Source organism: Ambystoma mexicanum, chromosome 3q, assembly GCF_040938575.1.
Source record: "Ambystoma mexicanum isolate Mex_15411 chromosome 3q, UKY_AmexF1_1, whole genome shotgun sequence".
In the NCBI taxonomy this organism is placed as follows: Eukaryota; Metazoa; Chordata; class Amphibia; order Caudata; family Ambystomatidae; genus Ambystoma; species Ambystoma mexicanum.
Window position 1 is genome coordinate 137,891,387 of NC_090926.1, and position 22,962 is coordinate 137,914,348.

Below are 22,962 nucleotides of genomic sequence, written 5' to 3' on the forward strand. Positions count from 1 at the left end.
GAAGGGGCATAGGTGAGGAAAACAAACTGTTCAGATGCTCTCAGGAAGGCCTGAAGGGACGAAATATCGTCAGTCATTCTGAAGGCAGGTTAGAAGCAAAACAAATGAGGCGATGGCTGAAAGGATATTAATCTTAACCTCTGGCATCGCTCTGGGCAACCCTGCAGACAGTCGTTCTTTGCCTGCCAAGCCATTACAGAAAGGGAAAAGACCAAGGGCAAACCAGGCTTGGTTCCAACCCCAAAGGGGAAGTGCAGAACCAAACTGCTAAGTCACATCCCTTCTGCACGAGAACACAAGAATCCCCCCCACCCTCCCGCAGACTAGTTTCGGCTTCATCGGGAGCCATCCAGCATAGCTTGGGTCTCGAGGCCCAGCAGGCCAAGGCTGCTATACGTTACACTGATCCCTTTGCAAGATCAGTGGTGGCAGTCATCTACAAATCTGACCCTAGAATGCAGATGGGGTGGGAGCACAACCAGGTTTGTTATGCTTTTGACTCATGGAGTCTGGTGTGGCAAGATACATGGGGAGGTGTCAAATACAAAATCTGCAAGTGAATTGTATGTTCCAGGGCCCATTTGGCTGGGAGACCCACCATGAGGGCGTTGCCAACAACAAAGTAGGAGAGCACCAGTGCATGCGATCTAAAGCCCGAGACTCGGATGAAGGGTTTGATTTGCCACAGAGACAGCTGGTAATGCGGTTTCTGTCTTCCTGGTGATGTGTGCTTTGAAGGAGGAGTTGCAATAAATGGGGGTGCCAGGGGACTTTGCACTAGAGGCAAGTTTGGGGGCGAAGCCGTCAATATGTCAGCCAGTTTGAAACTTGGGTGCGCTTCATAGTGCAACTTCTACCTTAATGCAGTGCCCGACCGCTTTTGCTGAGGATGCAACGTATTAATGTGCTTTGGCCAAGGTGATGGTTCTGCAAGCTGAGCAGAGGCTTCAAGGTAATGAGATCTTGCAGTTCTGTTTTTCTAAAGATCTTTTTTTGCAAAATGGCACTTTACTGTCAGTGAGTTCTTGTTTATATCAGGGGGCGGGCAGCTTGGTTTTGTTGGATCGCCGTTTCAATTGTGCATGGATAATGGTGGGTTCAGAGTGCAGTTAAGAAAGTTGAGCAAGTCCGGTTGGTGAGGTTTTCCTCTAAGGCATTAAAGGGGTGTTTTCCGAATGAGAGTTGGTGTCTGTCGGTTTCAGTTGCTCTTGATCTGTGGGCTTGGAGTTGTGCAGCTGGATATGTATGGCTGCCCCGTCAGAAAAGTGCAGTTCACTCGGGGCGGGGTGGGGGTTAGCGGGGGGGGGGGGGGGGGGGGGGGGTTGGTGGGGGTGGCACAGTGGATGTGTGGGGAGGAAGTGAAGACCTTGTTCGAAGTGGAGTGTGTTAAGGTGATAAAGGACAGATTATTTGGCTTTATTGGTTGCTTGTGTTCTTGTCAGATTGAGGTCCCCCTAGGAAGATGTTGATACAATGGTTGGAAGTGGAAACGGGGATATCAGATTTTGTCCAGGAATGCTTTATTAGATGAGGTGTAAAGAATAAATGCAGTGGGAGAGCGAAAGGTGACATGCAAGGTGCTCCATGGATTTGAGATGTGATGAATCCTGCACTATGCATGTCCATGGAGTGTTGTAGTTGACTGCAAGGCCCCGTCAAACTTCTCTGTACAGTTGACACAATGCTGTAGTTGGCAGAAGTATGACCACTATATGGGAGGAAGTGGTGGTAAACTACGTTAATTATCAAGTGTGTCAACTTCGTGCGTGATGATATCAGCAGTGTCTGCTACCTGGAGTACAGCAGAGCATGAGATTACATGTGTGTTTTAGTGGAAGTTGGGTGCTTGTGATAGAGATGTTCATTAGGCTGTAAGGGTTAGAGCTGGGATGAGGGAGTTGATGTATAGGAAGGGAACAGGTAGTGGTAGGGTTCTCGGGTGTTGAGGTTCTGGTCCTTTCCAGACCCAGCAAGACCAAACTGGTGTGCTGGTTGTGCGCATTGCTGAGGATTCCTCTGCGAGGGTCATCCTAGTGAGGAAGGTTTAAAGCAGGTAAGGGGAGGAGCCACATGGAGGTAGGGGAGGGTGGCAGAAATCAGCCACAGAAGCAGGGAGGGGAACAGAGGGGAAAAAAGCAGTTCAGAGAAAGAATTCAAACTAACAAAATACAAGCGTTTAAAGGCAAATGTCTGTTCAAGCCCTCAGTTTATTGAAAATCACCACACATCTGGGTTCATAGATCTTCCAGGAGTATTCAGCACCGAAAACCCACTTGGAGCCATTTTATGTTACAGGGTATGATTTTATTTAAAAAAATAAAAAAAGATTTAACTGTGCATCTTCAAATACTTTGTCGGTGGGGGTTCATGTGCTATCAGAAAGCATGAATCTGTATAACTAGCATAGAACCACATTGTTGCTCCAGTCCTAGAGGGGCATGCTTTAGGGAACCTCTAGTGAAGATATTAGAAGGCCAAGAATATGGAAAAGGGTGTCTCACTACAATTTGATGGATGCGCAGAGTAGTCTTAATTTTGCTGAATGCAGGAAAGTGATGAGAACCTGGTACTCTTTTTGCAGCACTTCATTGCACACACAGTCATTGAAAATATAACTTTTTAATGCACTGCAGGGGAGAATAAAGGAAACCCTGAGATGCCTCCTTTAACTACAGAGGAAACAGGTTGAATAAGCCAGAAATATAAAAAATACAAATTCATATTTTAGTCCTGCATTCAGGAGAGCCTGCAATTTGAGAGTAAAGCTAAAAAAACTGTAGAACAAAGGATCTTTGATACACTTTTGCGAACTATAGTGCAGTGCCTTACTGGTTCAGATTAAACTTTAAAGTGTTTTCCAAAATACACCACCTTTATAACAGTAGTAACATGCACTCATTTCCCTCCATCTCAGCTACCAGCCCAGATTCTAAAGCCCACCGTCCTACAGTATCCAAAACTCCCAGCTCACCGGAGCTTCCTGTGAATATTGCTGATCAATTGGTGCCGGGTGGTGACAGCGAGGGACTCAGACACTAGGTAAGCAGTGGTGTAAGGGTCTTGACTGCCCAAACAGAGTGCCATGAGTTGACAGAGCTGGCCGTAGAGGGCACTGGGTGGATAGTGACCAATGCAATTAAATGCATCTTTCAAAGATCCATAAATGGCAGCAACATCAGAAGTACCTGCAACAGTGAGAAAAACAAACATGAGCACTTCATTATTTGCAAAAGGCAACAGTTCAAGAACACTACTCCAGGGCAGAACATCACAAAAAGTGCCTCCAAGGCACAAAAACATCAGCTTAGGGTTGGCTGCAAACAACGCAGACCATCTTAAGGAATTTGCAGCCAAGCCAGTGATGTAGATTCAGCACATTCAGAAATTAAGAAATGGGGATGAAGAAAATGCCCTTACAAATACGCATTATGTAGAAAGGTCTAGGCTACTGCATGTGATATTGCAATCATTCAATATAGGTTTGTTGCATGATATCCATGGCACCTTGATCGATTCCCCAAAGTAAAACATGTCTTCTAGTTTAGATCTATTCAAATAGTGCAGCTTTAGAAGACATTTTATTAAAACAAACTCTTAATTAAGCATTTTTCTAATATCCTCTAAACCTGGAATGAGCATACATTGTCTTGTATATGGGCTGATATTGGGGTCCTAGAGTGAGATCAATCTTGCTTTTATATTACGACTATCACTCTGAAGCCAGTGCAATATGTTTGAGAAAAACATGTTTTTATCAAATCCATTAGGCTTGACAGTACAGAAAAACAGAAAAATATCCATGCACAGAGGGCTAAAGCCTCAATTAGTCCCCACACATTCTTCAAATGATTTAAACAATAAAGGCCCATTTGAAGTTATATAGGCTGGGCGTACAAGTCCAGAATGGTTCCCCTGGACACTTACTAATGGCAGACTGCAGAGAGACCGAAAGATCCTGCATATCAAAGGGGTTCAGGTCAGCCCCTTTCAGTTCAGCTCCTGGAAGCCAGTTATTCAGATCTGAGCTAGCATCCCGCCTCAACACTTCACACTCCCCATCTGCAGCATCATGCACAGCAGTAGTGGTCCTCTTCCTTCTACCTGGGTGGAGAGAAATCAGTCAGTCATAATGGTGCCATTGATAAAACCCACAATGTGCTAGCAAAACTCATTGCGACATCTGTGCCATCACCTTAGGACTATTAACAGGGCATCTCTTACTTTTGGAAAGCCCTTTACCATGAACCTCTGAACAAGAACTTCCCATACATTTGGTTAAGTTTGCTCACATTGGTATGTAGTTCACTGCAGATGTGCGATCTATGAAAACATACCAGTCTGGGAACATTAGAATTTTTCAAAGTCACAGAGCATTGTAGTAGCACTTAAATCCATGTAAAACCGGGAAAGAATGGCAGACGGTGATGGGCCCAAGTGTTCGCTTTACAGACCTCCTCAAAGGGAACATCCACTCGCGATCATTAGCTCATGCATCACACTACAACTAGCGGAATGATAAATTACTGAAAGTGAAAACGTGCCTGCTATCTCATGAACACTTTGAATACAGGTTACTATCCAACAGCAGATACATTGTTTGGGCAAAGCTACCCATTTTGAAGTTGCACAACAACAAGTTGTCCATCAAGAACATTCAGCTAATCTAGCCATGCAATTAAAATCTCCTTTGGGAACTCATCAGGCGTTTGATCACTAGGTCAGGGTCCTGACCCAATCCCAGGACGGGGGGGGGGGGTGGGACTGACCTGGGAAAGACTACCAATCTGGGCCTTTAAGACAGAGCCAAATAATACTTGGCTGCAGTTCAGAGTGTGAGTCGCAGTCACCTCCCAGTTCATAACTGCAGATGTTGGTGCGGTACAGGACAAAAAACGGCCCCAGTAGTTCTCACCCAGTTCCTAAAGTTTATAATCCCAGGTGTATAGGAACTTTATTGTATGAACCCCACTGCAGCAAGTAAACTACTACTAAATCTAAGGCAAATATCTGGTGAGACGACCACTTGTTACCCCATAGAGCAGTGTATGGCAGCTGGGACAATCATAGATACCAGCCATTCTGAGAGAAACAGGAATAATGTAGAGAAAACATTTATTCAAATTTGTAGAGCATGCAGCAGCTCAGAGGCATCGTGGCTCTTGTTACAGATTTCTTAGAGGATTCGAGAAACAGAAAACAGTTTACTTTACAAGCATGAAAGAGCAAGGCATTTAAGGATTTGGATGAAGATGGAGGTTTTGAGTTTTTTTTTTGGAAAGCAAGGAGCGAGTTTTATGTTCTACTGTCGGTGTGTAGTGCGTTCCATAATTTGGTTGCAATGTAAGGGAAGCCAGGCCCACCAGCTTTAGACTGGTTGATGCGTGGGGTGTGAAGTTGGTTAGTGTATTGAGTCCTGATGGGCCGAGTGGGCGTGGATTTAGTCGCTGATGAATAAGATGGTGCTGTGAGGGTGAGGATTTTGAAGAGATGTGCTCTTTCACCAGGAGTCAATGAGCTGCCTGTCTAGCCAGGGATATATGTTCCTTTTTGGGGATGCTTAAGGCTGCTCGAAGCACATTGTTTTGTGTGATTTGGAGTCGATGTAGGTTTTCTTCAGATGTACCGGTTAGAAAGGCATTACAATAGTCTAGTTTGGCACCAATGGTGGCTCTGGCTATTGATAGACAGTTGGGCTTAGATGGGTATGGTTTTATGGCGTTTATAAGCTTGGTAGTGTGTGCTGAGGCGGAGGTGATGGCGCTGACCTGCCTGGTCATGGATAGTGTGGAGTCTATGTAAACCCCTAAAGTCTTCACAGATGTGGAGACGGGGATAATCGTGTTGTCGATTGTGAAGTTAGCGTAGTGCCTGTCGAGTTTAGCTAGTGCATTTTTTTGACCTAATATGATTTCCGTCTTCTCCCCATTGAGGCAGAGGCTATTAGTTGCCATCCAGGCCTGGATGGTGGAGTATATTAGGTGAAGTGCTTTGGAATCTTTGTTATACAGTCCGGTGAGTGGGAGAAGTACCTGGGTATCGTCGGCATAACTAGTATACGCGACACCAAGTGCGTCGAGCTTGTCGAAGAGGGGCTTCGTGAACAAGTTGTACAGTGTGGGTGCTGTGCAGGAGCCCTGTGGGACTCCGCAGTTGATGGTTGTGGGGGCTGCGTTGGCTATGTTAGAAAATACTTTCATTGCCCTGCCTTCTAGGAAGGAGATAACCCAGAGAGCTGCTGCTTTGGAGAAGTTAGCCGAGTGGGTAAGGTGCGAGGTGAGAGTCTTGTGGTCCACTAAATCGAAAGCAGCCGAGAGATCAAAGAGTAGCAATAGGGCTGGTTTTCCTTTGTCCATGATTTGGGTAATCTGATTTCTTAGATCCACCAGAGCAGTTTCCGTGCCGCATCCTTTATGGAAGCCAGATTGTGTGGATCCGAGAATGGAATGAGCTTCAAGGAAGTGTTGGATCTGGCTATGGGCGGCTTTACCCAAGATCTTGAGGGGGAAGGGCATAGTGGTTATGGGTCGGTAGTTGTTAGGCTGTAGTGGGTCTAGAGTGGGCTTTTTTTTAGAAAGGGGCGAACCCAAGCCTCTTTTAGGCTTGACAGGATAATGCCTGATCGGAAGGAGGCATTGATGAAGGCTATCAGGAGCGGTGCAAGAAGGTTGGCACATTCCTTGATGAGCTTAGGTGGACATATGTCCCCTTTGCAAATGGAAGGTTTTAGGTTTTTGAGGAGGTTAAAGACATACATGGCAGACCTACTGCGGTGCCCCGTATGGCATCAGAGGCTCTCATGGAGATCTACTTTAACATTGCAAGACCATTACGATTGACAAGAGCAAGGAAGGTATATAAAACCAGGTCAAAGCTCTATGCAAGATGGAACCTGTGTGGAAGAGAGGCATGATACTATCAGACTCGGGTGAGCTGGTATAGAGCGCAGTGCAGAAGCACCGAGCAGGAGAGTAGCTGAAGGAGCAAGATGGCAGAGACCAGAGAAAGATTTACTCTGGTTCCAAAATAGAAGTTGGAGCTTTTGAAGACACTCTGCAAATCAGAGGGGCCATGGGTGAACAGAAAGTAACCTTTAGCCAATCTGGAGAGTTACATTATTAAAAAAAGAGGACTAATCCAAGGGCATGAAAGGCATGTGCAATTAAAAATAGATGTATGAAAAGCCTACAGAAAATAAAGTTACTCACCGTAGTGACTAGAGTACTCGGTCCCTAGTCCCCTTTACTCCACCCATGTGGGCGTCCCACAACATCGACGGTACTGGAACTTTTGGCTGCAAGTAATTGAGCTGCCCTTTAAATTTATACCGGCGCACAGGATGCGGCCCTGAGCACACACCCGCAAGGCCCTGCCCTCTTGGCATCCCACCTCAGTCCCCTTTTAACACATTGGATGCTTAAATACCTGGCTATATTGAAAACCTTAGCCCCTGGCATACAATCGGGGGAATGTGAGAGGGACGTATGGCGGAAAGGGGACCGAGTACTCTAGTCAATATGGTGACTAACTATTCAAATGTCCCGTCCCCATTCCTTCATGCTTGTGGTTGATTCCACCGAGAAGACCATAGGGTGGAGCTGTGATAACCTGCCTCATATCTAAAATGAAGTAAAAAGAAAAAGATGCTTCAGAACCACCTGACCAAACTCTGCATCTCACCTGGAGCTGGTATCCACTGAATAGTGCTTACAGAACGCTGACAGAGTGGCCCAAGTACCCACCTGCTGAGGACATCCCAAGAAGCAGGTCTTTGAAATGTGACAGCCGTGGCCTTTGCTCTGACTGCATGGGCAGGAATCCCCTCAGCAACCAGTTTGCCATGGCCGTATACCCCTCAGAAATGGCCTGGACCATCCAACGGGCGATAGAAACTTTGGAAGCCGGGGTGCTGGGGGAACCAGCCCCCAAATGTGATGAACAACGCCTCAGACTTCCTGAATAATTTTGGCTGAGAGGGGAACAACCTGAAGACTCTTGAGGTCCAAAGAACCTTTTCGGCATCAGACTGCAGGTTCGGGAAGAACATCGGCAGGCAGATCTGATTCAAAAGGAATGGGGTGACCACCTTGGGCAGAAAGTTTGGATGAGTGCGCAAGATGACTTATGAACAGCTTGCATGATGACAAAGCCTGCAGCTCGCTGACCAAGTGAGCACCACCAACCTGAAGTCTGCCAAGGCCATCGGCTGAAAGAGCTTGCGCTCCAAGGCTGCAAGAACCACATTAAGGTCCCAGACCGGTTGAGGCCTGTGTACGGGAGAAAAAGTCCAGACAACCCCTTGAGGTGGTCCTTAACCACCAGGTTGGCTGCTGAAAAAAACATGCTCTGGGGACTTCTTGGAGGGCCCAATGCCCGCCAGATAGGTGCAGCAGGTATCAACCAGAAGGCCAGAACCAGCCGGATGTGCAGAAAAGGCCAGCATGTCGTCCAGGGAGCAGGTAAGGGAGTCTAGCCCCTTGTCACGAGACCAGTGGCAAAATCTTGTCCACTTACTCTTGTACTGAGCCCGCCTAGACGGACTTCTGGCCTCCTGAATGATGTCCCAGCTGTCCTCAGAGAACATGGCATGGTGGAGTCTCAGCTGATCAGAAACCAGGCTGCTAGGGCAAGCCTAACTGGGTCCTCCACTGCCCTGCTGCATCAGGAAGTCCCTCCTGGGGATCGGAAGATGGACTGGTCCCGGGGTCACAACTGCAGCAGATCTGAGAACGATGCCCTCAACAGCCAGTGCGGGGCAATCGGGATGAGGCTGTAGCTCACTGACACATGGAACTTGTAGTGGGGTCCACTGGAGTAATGGTGGAGGAGGAACGCATTGCACCTGTGGTCGTGCCAGCAGAGCTGGTACGCGTCCCCCTGATCCAGGCCTGCCCAGGACACAAACCGGGGGCACTTGGAATTCAGAGGAGATGCAAGTCCTGATCCGGAAACAGGGGCAACAAGGAGTTGATGTGCAACTCCCACTCGTAGGTGTTGAACCCGAAGCGGCTGAGCTGGTCCGCTTCTGCATTGCAGTCCCCGAGAGATGGACAGAGGAAATCCAAATCCCTTCCATGAGGACCCATTCCCAGATTGCCATTGCCTCCATGCACAAGAGGGTGGGGTGGTGTGGGGGACAGGTGCCCTCCTGCTTGTTCAGATAAAAACAGTCATGGGGTTGTCGGTCCTGATCAGAACCGGTGTTCCACTGATGAGGCAGGAAAGCCTTGAGGGCCAGGCCCACCGCCCCGAGTTCGAACAGATTGATATGCAGGAGGGCTTTCACCCTGGACCATGCACCTTTAACAGCCCTTCAGCCCGAAAGCAAGAATCAATCTTCACCCCCACAGTGGGCTCCAGCTGGATAGAGGGGGCTCCCACTGCACATTACAGTCCCTTAGTCACCAGCAACGATCCGGGAGGAGTGGGGGGGGGCGGGGAGGAATTGGAATCCTGTCCGACTACGACCCAGTTTCCTGGACACAATTGGCCGCTAGGTGGAGATGGAGGTACCTCATCTTGAGGCGGGTGTGCTGCAGCATGCACAATTCAATCAATCGCAGAAGGTGCTGGAAACAACCATGCCAAGGTGGTCCAGTTGGTCAGAAAGAACACTCCCGCCTCGGGGCGGGAGAGGAGATTCTCGGGCGTGGAGGACACCCGCTGCACGGCCATGTCACAGCACGCTCCAAGGAACACCAGATCAGCTGTAACTTCGAGTCAGCTGTAACTTCCGCTGGTTGAGGGAAAAGCCCAGCTGGTGAAGAACGTCTGCCAGCCTTTGACAGGAGTGCACCACCCCCTCAGGTGAGCTGGCCGTGACCAGCCAGTCATCCAGATAAGGGTATAAAAGATGGCCCTCCAGGTGGAGGTGACAAGCCACCCTGTTCATCAACTTCGTGATCACACAAGGAGCCGAATTGAGGCTGAAAGGCAACACCTCGTAATGGAAGTGGTATGACAATCAAGAACCGCAGAAATGGTCGATGCGGATGGTAAATGGGGACATGAAGGTATGCATACTTCAGGTCTAGGGAACACATCCAGTCCTCTGCGCACAGAGACTCTGCTATGTGCGTGGGAGGAATCATCTGGAAGTGTTCAAGCAGTAAAAACAGGCTGAGAAATGACAGGTCCAGAGCTACCTTGAGGCCAGCCGGTTTGTTCTTGGGTACTGCTAAAATCATGGAGTAGAAGCCGGAGACACTGACTGAGGAACCGCCTGCACCACCTGCATCTCCAAAAGAGAGTGGCTCTCCCGTAAAAGGGCCAGGGACCCTATCTGAAGGAGAGGATGGTAGAGGAAGAGGAAGACAGACCATGGAGACCAAGGACTTTAACCATTGCTTCCAGCTGTCCTGAAAGAGTAAGCCGGCCCCCTAGACGCAAGTGTGTTCCCCGACCACCACATTACTGTTTTTGGCATCTGAGGTAATAATAATAATAATAATAACAGGTAGGAGCAGAGGAGGGGGAGCGAAAAGAAATGTGCAACTTCCTCTGCTGCCTTCTCCAGTGGTCACTGTGCAACCTGTCAGGCCTCCATGCACCACTGTTGCGAAACCCCTTGAAGGCGGTGAAAGTGCAGGGTTTGAAGTTAGTCCTGCCCTCAGACTGAGGGAAGGACTTCTGCCCTGGTTTAGTCAGGATTGCCAAGATTCAAAGCCCACCCCCCTCCCCCGACGGAAGGGAGTCCGGGTCCCCCCTGATTCGGACACGAAGATAGCTGTGGATCCATTGCCTGCGGAGGAAGAGGTGCTGGTGGTACAGGAGGGGTTTGAAGCACCAGCAAGGCCTGGACCGGAGCAGGTACAGGCAATGGCACAAGGAGCACCAGAGGGGAGGCTGGGAGGGGGCAAAGGCGGAGGCCTAGGAGGCACAAGGAACAAGTTACTTACCTGTAACTGTTGTTCTCCAGCATGGGTCTGGCATGGATTCACATGCTCATGACTATTACCCGTCGCCAGGCTGGGAATCCTCGGTAAAGAAAAAAAATCAGTTTCGTTTCTGAACTGTCTTTCTACTAATAACCAATCGCTGGTCTCTGGGTCATTCTGCCCCCAGCCAATGACTGACCTCTACCTAAGCACCTCCTCTGGCAGCCATCTTCAGATTTGGTAGCACGTAAAGTGGCAGTAGGACCAAGAGAAGAGCTGCAGAGGGGTAGGCGGGAGGGTTCGCATGTGAATCCATGCTGGAGAACAACAGTTACAGGTAAGTAACTTGTTCCTCCTCCAGCATGGGGTATGGCATGGATTCACGTGCTCATGAATACAAGATTACATAGCAGTACACACATGCACAACCACGGGAGGTGCCATGGCTCAACATTAAGCATATCTTACCTCCTCACCAGGCTCACCTAAAAGCGAACAGGTCGCGCAGCACTGCCTGGCCGACTCTGGACTCCTCCCTGGAACCCCAGTCGACGCAGTAGAATCTCGTGAAGGTGTGCGTCGACCTCCATGTAGCAGCCCTGCAGATGTCCAGCAGGGGCACACCAGACAGGAACGGCGTGGTAGCAGCGATCGCTCTGGTTGAATGGGCTCTCGGACAGCCGGGCAACGGTCGGTTTGCCAACCAGCGACAGTGCATGATGCAGCCGGAGAGCCATCTGGAAATGGAAGCCTTCGAGAGGGCCTTCCCTTGGTTCACAGGTCCAAAGTTCACAAACAGCAGCGATGTCCTCCGAAAACTCTGTGCGGTCCACGTAGAACCTCAGTGCTCCAGCCACATCCAGCGAGTGCAAAGTCCTCTCAGCTGGCGACGAAGGCGACGGGAAGCAAACAGGAAACACCAAGGGCTCGTTGAGATGGAAGTCCGACTACACCTTGGGCATGAAGGAGGGGTGCGTCCTCAGCAATACCCTCGTCTCATGGAATGTCAAGTACAGAGGTTTACAGGAGAGGGGCCGGATCCCTCCCACTCTTTGTGCGGAGGCGATGGCCACAAGAAACAGGGTCTTCCACGATAGGAACTTCAGCGGTGCCGAGTGCAAGGGCTCGGATGGGGGGGCCCAATGAGCCCGATTCGGCACCATTTTGAGCTCCCACGCTGTGGCCAAAGCCTTCACCGGCGGGAACGAGCGGAACAGTCCTTTCATGAACTCCTTCACCAGGCGGTGCGACCACAGCAACAACCGCCCCAGAGTTCTTGTGTAGCGGGAGATAGCCGCCAGGTGGATCTTGATTGAGGCATGCTTGGCCAGCAACAGCAAGTACGGCAGCACTTGAGGGGCTGTAATCCGTAGAGGGTTGATCTTCTGTGCACGGCACCAGACAGACAACCTCTTCCACTTATGTCCATAGCATTTAAGAGTCGAGGACGCCCTGGCCTTTGCAAGTACCTCCTTGCAGTCTGCAGAGAGATCGTAGTCTCCGAACTCTAGTGCTGCAGGAGCCAGGCCTGCAGGTTCAGCGATCCTGGGTCGTGATGTAGGATGGCGCCTCCTTCCCTGGCGAGAAGATCTGCGTCCGTCAGCAGTTTGACTGGGGGGGATGCTGACAAGTCCAGAAGGTCCGTGAACCATATCTGCCTCGGCCATGCCGGTGCGACAAGGATCATCCTGCACCGGGACCCGAGTTGATTGTTGAGTCTCAGCAGCAAGGGCAAGAACGCGTACAGGAACAGGTCATCCCAGGGGAAAGAGAATGCATCGCCCATGCTCCCCGGCTGGGGAAAACTGCTGGCGAACCTCCAGCACTTGGCGTTCGCCGCCGTCGCGAACAGGTCGATCTGGGGACTGCCCCATTGTCAGAATAGGAGGTCCACTTGATCCTGACGAAGCTCCCACTCGTGGCAAGAGCACAGCTCCCTGCTGAGTGAGTCGGCGACAGTGTTTTTCACTCCTGCCAGATGAAAAGGTACCAGGAACATCCCCTGGGCAACGACCCAGTGCCACAGATCCTGCGCTTCCTTGGATAGGGTTGGGGATCTGGTGCCCCCCTGCTTCTGGATGTAGAACATCGTGGTGGTGCTGTCGGTGAAGATCCGTACCACTTTGCCGTTGAGGAAGTCGCCCTCCTCCAGCTGTCCCAGCACGTGCTGAAGGGTGACCATCCGGAACTTGATGTATTTGTTGAGGCGGCGAAGGTCTAGGATGGGCCGCCAAGCAGTTGGTCTTCTTTCGGATGAGGAAGTACCACGAGTATACTCCGGAGCCCCTTCGGGACGAGTTCTATCGCACTTTTTTTTAGCATTGCTCGTACTTCCAGAAGCAGCTGTGGCACATGGTTTTCCTTCCTGGCCACGGGTGGTAGACGGGGGCACTTTCTTTGGAACTCCAGAGTGTGCCCCTGAGCCAGGGCATCTAGCACCCAACGGTCGGTGGAGATTGACTCCCCCACGCTGACGAAATTCGCCAGCCGGCCTCCCACCGGGGTGCTCACGGGGGACCCGACGTCACGGCCGGTTCAGTCTTGGTTTGTCGAGGCGTTGCCACCTTGGCCTCCTTGGTGACTATGACTGTCCTCCGGCCTTGCTGCGGCCTCTGTAAGCTTCCTGCGAAGAGTAGCGTGCCGCCTGGTGGTATGATGCTGAAATGCCGCCAAATCCTTTGGAGGCACCTTGAGACTTGCCTCCGGAGGTCCGAAAGGATGGCAGTCGATGTAGAGAACCCAAGGCCTGGCTCGTCTCGGTGTCAGCCTTGATGGCCTGCAGTGACTCGTTTACTGCCTTGCAACAGGTTGTTCCTGTCGAAGGGCATGTCCAGTACCCTGGTCTGCACATCCTGACTGAAATCGGTGGCCTTGAGCCAACCGCGCCAGCGAAGGCAAACGCCGTTGCCCATCTGGTGAAAGCCGGTGTCGGCGATGTCCGTGGCCACCGTGATGGCGTGGTCCGAAGCCACCTTGCCTTCCTGCAGGATTTCAAGGGCTTCCGCCCTCTTGTCTGGGAGGAAGTCCAGGAGGGGAGCGTTCTTGAACCACAGCTCCCTGTCGTAGCAGGCCACGATCGTGAGGGCGTTCGCCGATTTGATGGTCGCCGCTGCCGCCGAGATGACCCGTCGTCCCATGGCGTCCAGCTTCTTACCCTCGCCGTCCGGTGGGGAAGTGGAAGTTGATGCAGTCGCCCCGCCGATTTCTTCTTGGCCGCCGCAGAGACCACTGAATCCGGGGACGGCTGTGCTCCGAGGCGCACAGGGGTGGAGTCTGGGACCCGGTACTTCTTGTCGTACCGGTCCCTCATCGCAGGAGCCGTGGACGGGTTCTTCAGCAGCGACAGTCCTTCATCCCAGATGTCGACCCAGTAACGGGACTGAGAGAACGGTCTTCCTCTTGGCCTCCCGTCGTTGGTAGAGGAACCCTCCTGCTCTTCGGGGCATAGCTGGAAAAGGCTCCAATGCCCTGGGGATCATGGCGTGAAAGGAGCCAATTTCGTCAGGGGGAGGGTGGGTTTCAGGGGGGCTGGGCCCAGGCAGGGGGTGATGTGAGATCAGTCTGTCATCACCACCACCGCCGTCGTCCGTCCCAGTCGTCGCCGTTCCAGTCTCATCCCTCGGTGGAGGGGATGGAGGTGATGGAGGTGAAGGATGGAAGGGAGGGGGAGGATGGATTCGCCTCAGCTTGTTCAGTGGGCTCCCCAATGGTCCAGGCACCGCTGGATCATCCGCTGGGGGTAAGGGCAACCTTGTCATCTCTGTACACAGGGTCTGCAAAGCCATCAGGATTGCTCCTGAATTGTCCTGTGGCGTAGGCATCGGTTGCGACGGATGGGGCGCGGGGTGCTCAGTTTCCTCCATGGCCTGCTGCTCCTCACCGGCCCCACCGTTGCTCTCTACGTCCGCCTCGTCGGGATACCTCCCGTAGGACCCGACTTCCTCGAACTTCTTGTCCAGGATCTTTGACCAGCCAGCCAGCTCATCCTCAGAGGTGGCATCTGTGTCCGTTATGGCTACCATGCCCCCACTTTCTCGTCCCGGGGTTTCACAGGGGTCTTCTCGATAGGCTGGAAGGAGGATTCGCTCCGGGGTGGCAGGGAAACTCTAGGCCCGGAAGCCGGAAGTAGTCTCCACTGGGGTAGCCTCAGTTTGCCAGGGCCGCCACAACTCCTTCAATCGAGGCCTTTGCTTGGTGAATCAGGGCCTTCACGACCTTGGGTGCATCCGAGGCCTTCACCTTAGGGGTGGGGGTCACTGCCTGGCCCCCCCCCCCCACCCCTTGCTTTCTCCATCGGGATCGACCGGGGCTTCTCCTGAAGCTTACCCGGGTTCTCCGACTTCCGTTTCCCCGAGCCAGAGCGTTGGCTTGTGGATGATGGCGTCTATGACATTGCGCCCTGGCTGGCAGCCGAGGAGCCCGAACAGCACTCCCGGTGCTGGCGGACTCGCGGTGCTTTGCCTTTTGTTGGGCCCCTGTCGCCGGAGTGCCCTCAAAGGTCTTAGAAGACCGCTCTGATTTCTTCTTACATGTTGTTGGGCTCTTCCCCTCCATCCAGTTGGTGAGCCGAATACGATAGTCCTTCATTGTCCTGACAGACATGTTCTTACAGAACGCACAGTCTTCCTCCAAGTGCGACTTGTCGGCATGAAGGCAGTCGAGGCACCGGGAGTGCTCATCTTCCTTGAAGACATTCTGTAGTCCACATCCTGGGCAGTTCCTGAACAGTTTGGATCCAGTAGGTGTCTAATCTCCTTTGTCCTGGGCCATGTCCCAATCGGGGTAGGCCTCAAAGGTCTTCCGGAATCCTCCAAGAAGTGTAATTCGATGAAAATCCACCCTTGAGGGGTGTAGAAAATTCTGAAACAGGTCCCCGTTGATCGGAAGAAGAATCTGGAGTTTGAGGCTCAGATTGACCGAAAATATAAGAGGAAACTCTTCGAAAAAACGCAACATGCAGTAAAAGCTCAAGAGCTACAGCACGAGGACTCCCAACACTTGAACGTGCAGTAAAAATCTGAAGATTAGAACCATGGATGCAGATAAAGAAGAACTGTTGACTTGTCTGAAAGGTATGGAGGCCAGGATGACCACAGCATTTCAGGCTCAAATAGGCCAACTGAGAGAAGACATAAAAACCTCTCTGCAGGAAATCCGGAAAGAGGTAAACGAACTTGGTGATCGAATCGACACAGTTGAAACGACCTCTTCGCCTTATCTGAAGAGTCCAAACAGTCCAGCCTCCTGATGGACCAAATAGCCACTGCTACAAACAATCTGGAACTACAGGTGGAAGACCTCGAAAATCGGTCAAGACGTTCCAACATACAGGTTAAAGGGCTACCCGAATCGATCCCCGATAGCGACCTCCGCGAGACACTCCAACTGACCTTCAGTAACATATTACGAGATTTAGCACCAGAATCCATTGGATTCGATAGAATACACTGGGTTGGACCCAGGAGTGACCCGGGGGCCCGTCCGCGGGATGTGCTGGTGGCTCTCACCTCATTTACAATGAAAGAATGCATCCTGAAAGCGGCCAAGACCAGCACTGGCCTGACAGTAAATGGCCATGAAATTAAACAGGATCTTGCCCTTTCTACGCTACACAAGCGCAGACTCATGCGCCCGGTGACAAAAACCTTACAGGGAAAACAAATCCCCCATCGATGGGTGTATCCCTTTGGCCTAATGTTCAATTGGAAGGGCAAACAGAGGCGAATAACTACATGTGAGGAGGGTCAGGCTTTGTTAAATTTGGAGGAAGCCCCAAACTCTCCGGATAGAGACAGGGCACGACAGCTACAAGATTCTGGGCCCAACCCGTGGGAATGGTCCACGGCGCGCAGAGGCAGACCGAGAAATGAATCAAAATTAGATGGGCCACAAATGTGCCAGGACCATCAGAAACGCTAATAGTGCCATACGATAGCTGAGTACACATTCCAACTGATATCTGTTGATCTACATGCTGCAACATATACAAGCTTCTATACGCAGTCGGTGCGGAGGCAGGCAATGCCAACCTATGGAATCCAACGCGAGACCTTACAACTGAGTTTCGCGACCCTTGTGAATTGTTTCCTGACCTGACACCCCAAATAGTTAGTGGGGAGGATTCTATGGAATCCGGGTTGTTGAGGACACAGGGAGGGCAGGGGGGTAGGGGGGGGGGGAGGGAGGGAGGAAGGGAAGGGGGAGGTGGGGGACAAGGAGGGTGTGGGGAAAGTTATCAGAGATTAACATAAGGAGACGTAGGAAGAGGCTTCGGAAAGGTCCCAATAGGGGAAAGAAAGGGGAAACCAGTGCACCCTTATACAAAGCTAAGGGCAAATATTCTCCTCTTAAATATGCATGGCTGAATCAAATATAGTCTCCCTGAATGTTCAGGGTTTGAACTCTCCAGTTAAACGTCGGGTTATCCTCGATAGGCTGGTAAAAATGCAGACAGATAGGGATACTGCAAGAGACGCACCTCCTCTCGAAAGATGAAAAGCGCATGGCACATCGAGCATTTCCGCAACAATACTTTGCCTCCAGTGGGGAGAAAAAGAGGGGGGTGGCCATACTGATGGGGAGGGCTTTTCAGAAAACCCAACTTTGTAGAAATAAAGAGGGGCGCTATCTGGGTTTGAAAGGGATGATTAAAGGTAGAATGTACACAATCTTGGCCTTATATGCCCCCAATGAACGCCAAGATGTCTTTATAACAAACTTACTGGGAAAACTGGGCAGCTGGTGTGAGGGCCAATTAATAGTTGGAGACTTGTGTCATGGACCCAGCCTTGGACAAAACACTCCCACCCACCAACGCAGATCAAAGAAATAGACAGGCACTGGGCCGGTTTTTTAGGGACACGGGAGTCATTGAGACCTGGCGATTTTTTCAAGGGGACTGCAGGGAATATACCCACTACTCGGCGGTTCATCTGGGCTATTCAAGAATAGATATGATTCTTGTCTCTACTACATTAATCCCACAAATAACTGGGGTGGAAAATCATTCAGACCATGCGTCAGTGATAGTGGGGGTAGCTTGGAGAGAGGGAGATCACAAATGCGGAGTGAGCTGCTGAGTGACTTTGGCAGACCCAGAGTCTCTCTACAGTGCCCTTCGTTTACCCAGCTCACCCAAGACTTCAAAAACAGCATTCAGCCGGGGAGCGGCCGCGGAGCGAGCTGCTGAGTGACTGCAGACTTTGGCAGACTGTGGCAGGAGTGGAGGAGCCTGCCTGTCAGCTTGTGCAGTGAGACCTTTTTGTGTGACTTGTGACCCTGCTCGACCACTCTGGCCGCTGTGACGGGACGGTGGTCATTTCTGAGCAAACCTCTATCGCAAGGACTAGGCACCCAGGACTTAGCAAACTACGCTAAATACAGTCTAATACTGTATCAGGAATCGGGCAGGCATGACGTCCCCCCCCCGCGCATCCTCCTCTCCTCTGGAGGTGAAATCCTTCCCTGCCTCCCCCGTCAGGTCCCCCGTTTCCCGTGCTAGCCTCCCCGCCAGCCCTTGTAGTTTATCCTAGTCTTACCTGTCCACCCGCTCCTGAAATGGAGCTCACTCGTCGCGTCTTGCGGCCACCGAAGGAAGCACCGAAGGAAGCCAGTGCTCTGAAACCGAACTCGAAGAGGAGGGGCGAGAAGTCTTCGGTGCCGAAGCGGGTACCGAAGCGGACAATCTCGTCAGACCCGCCTGACTCCTCGCCAGCCTTTTCGGTGAAGACCGCGAAGACACCGAGGATAAATCTGTCGAGATGTGATGAGTCTCTTCCAGTCAGCCCGTCTGAGGCGCTATCCGGCTCACAGCCACCTCGAGTGAATTATCAAAATCAGCCGGAGCTCGCGCCCTCGAATCCAGCCTCTCCAGATCAGGCCGAGCAAAACTCGCAAGCCCAGTTTACCTCCCTTGTGGAGGCGGAGGCGGGCCTTTCGAGTAATTCATCAGCTTCGGAGAGACGAACTACAAAGAAAACATCTAGTCTGGAAAATAACATCTCCAGTAACCAAGTAACAAACTTATACTGCTATGAGTCTGAGCGGGGTCAGCAACCTGGAATGCCACACGCAGCAAACTACGACTCCAACAATTCCCCAAAAAGGTGAAAAAGTCCGACTGACAAATGCAACGCATATTTTCAACTGAAACATTATGCACTGCGATAGTCCACAACGTGCAAGTGAGTGAGGTCCTGGAGAGTCCAACTGAAGCCCAGACAAATGCAAAGGACGCCCAATTAATAAACATCACCAACAGACCCACTGGAATCCTTCCAGTGTCGAAAAACCTCAAGACTGTCAATCTTTTGCACGCTCCTGTCTCTTGCAATCCACAGGAAGGAGTTGACCACTGCTGTGAGCCAGGTACTTCTAGTGTATCTGGTTCACATGCAGTGGCCGACCAAACGATGCCAAAAAAGCATGATGGGGCGGGAATCCAAGTAAAGAAAAAAAAAAGATAAACAAGGACCTCAAACGGAAGGAGTGTCTAAACAACTTACCCCCGCACTAATTAAAATCTATCGACATAATCCTAACAGGATGAGAAGAAGAGCGACCCTAAAACCAAAAGTACCTTTAAGTAAAAAAATGGGCCCAAAGAACGGACCTGGCATGCCTTTTACTGTTGCAGCAATGAATGATTTCTTTAAAAAGAAATTAGAGACTCGACTGAATCTGCAGCAGGAGTTTTCGGACAGTGAAATCTTGGAAAGTTGCTCGCAAACAGAAACAGAAATGACATCATTAAAAAGCTGTGCAGAAGAAGTTATTACACCTTCAAAACGTTCTGACTCCGCTTCTGCAAAGACGCTGACCAAGAGTTTGCCGGCACTGAGATGGCACTACACCAACAAAACTGTAACAGTGAGAGAAGAACGATGTTTGAATGGGGGGGGGGGGGGGCGAGTGACTGCCCGCCCCCTGCGATACCTGGAGCCAAGGGTGCAGGTTCAGTCGAAAGACAAACGGTTCTCCAGCGACTGCAGAGTTCTGCGAACACTTCACCAGTCCAGCATTTGACACCATCTGAGCGAGGAGATGAGACGACCAGAAGCTCACAGAGGTCAGACTTCCAAACGACACTATGCTCATCATCGAGGTCAGGAAATACAATGCCATCAGCTGAGCCTAAGCATGATGAGCGTGTGCGGGCCAGTGCTACAAAGTCAGCAAAAACTAACGCTGTCGTACACTCCTATACGCATGCATAGACTGAGCGAAACACAACAACCATTGTTACAAGACCCTTCCCAACAAAAGGCTGACATAATGACTATTATGTCTACTGTAACAATTGTGATGGCACCTTTCAGTAAGCTATATGAAAGCCTAAATGATACTCTCCGCGATCAGATGTCAATGCTGGCCTCTATGCAGTCGAAACTAAACTATCTGGAAGGGTACATTGTCGGGACAGGGGGCATCTCGATACCCAGGGCAGATGGACCACCCATCAGTAATGATCCCAAAATAATGCAGCCCCCTCTGGAGCTGCATACACCGGACAGAGAAAACGCCAAGGGAGGGCCAGACTGTACTGAAAGAAATCCGACACCAATGTCGACTGTCAATTCTGAGACAGACTTAACAGCTGCTCAACAAAAAACAAGAAAAGGTGCATCAGCAGTGGTACAACTGAAGGATCCTCTAGACGAGATAATTGCAATAATAGAGGAAGAGGATGAAGGCTCTCAGGCTGATAGCTCAAACGAGCTAACAGAAGGACTCACTAAACACGCACCAAATCCCTTCTCCTATACAAAGTCAGGTGAAGGGATGAGCAGGCCTGCCAAAGGCTTCCGGGAAAACCCTAAGGTTTTTTCCTACGGTATATTCTCTCAGCAAAAGTCGATTGTCCATCTTACTTCCAAGAAAGACAAGAACATGCCAGCTGTGGTTTCTGGCCTACAAGCCCCGCGGAGACGAACAAAGACGGCTGCAAGAAGAGTAACCTCTATGCTTCAACCAAAGGAGGGGACCCCTGCATGCCAGATCCGGGCCACTGAAGTAGATAACAGCCAGGCAAAGAAAACACACCCAGTTCTCACGGTGGATGACCAGTCAGACTGGAGTACGATAACCATCGAGGAGATTGGGTACGAAAACAATACCAGGAAAACCCCGAAGAGAAAAGTGGGGGAAGTGGAAACAGATACCCCTAACAAGGAACCCCCAATCAAAGTCCAAATACATGACCACCCGGCATCATCGCCGAAGTACTCAGATAATTCAAAAAAGCCAAATATTGCGATTTGGAGATGTATCGAAACCAAGGTCGAATTCAACGTGCACAAAAAGAATGGAACCAGTGCATAGAACAAGTCCGAACATTTGGAGAAACGCCCGACCCTCACCTGAGCCAGCACATCGCCGGCGAAACGAGTTGATGACTGACAAAAACTTCAAACTCGAAGGTGGAAATGGGTCGCAGAAACGTAATCGCACATATGCAACACTCCCCTTGGGCGGAATCAAATTCTAAAAGCACTAGAAGATCGGAACCTGAAAGACCCCCAAAAATGGAATCTAAGAAAATAGTAAGCGACTGTATTCTAAGATTGAAAAGCACAAACCCAAATCTGGGCAGAGTGACCATGAACAGAACTAACATCCTAAAAATCCTAATGCAAATTCCAAGCTTAAGACATTCGAAATCGGGACCTCTGGATGGTGGAGCCAAGCACGTCAGGAAGACTCGATTACTCCTATATACATCTCAATTCCAAGAACATCGAATCTCAATTATTGAAGGAAACTGAAACCCTCCTGCGGCTGGGCTATGAACTAGCGGAAATAAAATGTTTGAATAAACAAACTGATTCCTCACTAGAAGCTGGTAGGGCAATACCCAACCCCAACACTTCTAAACCACCGAAAAGAGACACGCGTGTTCATTATATCAGCAGGATGGAACATATCCATCCGGTTTATAAGGAGCAAAAAACGGACATGCACAGAACACAAAAATCCAACCAGGGGGAAAGAAAAAGATCTAACAACGCCCACGAAGGCAAAGGACGGATGGAACAGCATCAAACACGAAACGAAAGGCATCCCTGTTCCCCAAGGAATGCACAAGCATGAAACAAGCATGGTGTAACAGGGGTAAATCAATCAATGCCTTGGTCCTGGTCCAACTCTAAGGGGACCCCGCGAGGTGACCAGTAGCCACGATCAGTGGTTGACGCGACCTATCATCCGTCAATCCATGAAGAACCAACTGATGGGAAAACACCACCAAAGAAGCTTCTAAAACTTGGCTGTTGGAACACGAGGGGCTTTTGGCATTTAACCAAAGCAACCAATGTGAACCTAAGGCATTTCGACATTATGTGTCTCCAAGAAACATGGCTGAACTCCAAACCGCAGCTGGATGGATATGAAATCATCTATACGGCTGCAAAGAAAGGGGCAGCAGGACACCCGTATGCAGGACTCGTAACCATGGTCGGAGCGGGCTCTGGAGTTGATGTTGTGGAAACTCCCATCACCGTACTGGATCCAAGCATCAATCTTAAAATGTAAGACACTTTCCGCTGCTTCAAAAGTGGGTACAATCCTCTTGATAAACGTTTACTGGAACCCCGAGTCGACAACAAGTGATGAATTCACCTCAGTCCTCCAGAACCTGATGGGAGAGGCATACAGAAAAAACCCTGATCATAGCACAATCATAAATGGCGATTTTAACGCGAAGTGTGAAGGGATTGGAAATTATCAAAAGCCTATATACCATAACTCCCTTGTGAGAAAAAGAGGAAAACTCCTTGATGAGTTAATGGAAGCCAGAGACATGTATAACCTTCACTGGTATCGTAAACAGACTAATCGAGATCCCGTCATGGCAAAGAGGGGAACAACAAGGGACGATTGACCATACATTCGTCTCAAGAGATCTCCTTCCTGAAATTCACTCTTAAGATTGTTCAAACAGCTTTCAGTGACCACAACCTTTTAGTCACAGAAGGTCTAGTGTCCATTGATCAATCTTTAAACTGCTCCTTACCAATAGAGACGTGGGATAGGGGAAAACGAGTAAAAATCTCTGAAAAAGGCCTCCGTGATATTGAAGCACGCTATACTC

At 50.3% G+C, this 22,962-nt stretch overlaps 1 protein-coding gene across 2 annotated transcripts in view; it reads right to left on the reverse strand.

The window, feature by feature from the left end:
* The window catches only part of ESPL1 (extra spindle pole bodies like 1, separase), a 1,025,090-nt gene that overhangs the window by 415,915 nt on the left and 586,213 nt on the right, over nt 1-22,962 (reverse strand). For both annotated transcript variants that reach the window (XM_069653328.1, XM_069653326.1), the window contains 2 exons: nt 3,925-4,101; nt 2,972-3,185 (listed from right to left, as the gene is read on the reverse strand). In XM_069653328.1, coding sequence (XP_069509429.1) covers nt 2,972-3,185; nt 3,925-4,101 — 391 coding nt within the window. The remainder of the gene's footprint in view (nt 1-2,971; nt 3,186-3,924; nt 4,102-22,962) is intronic.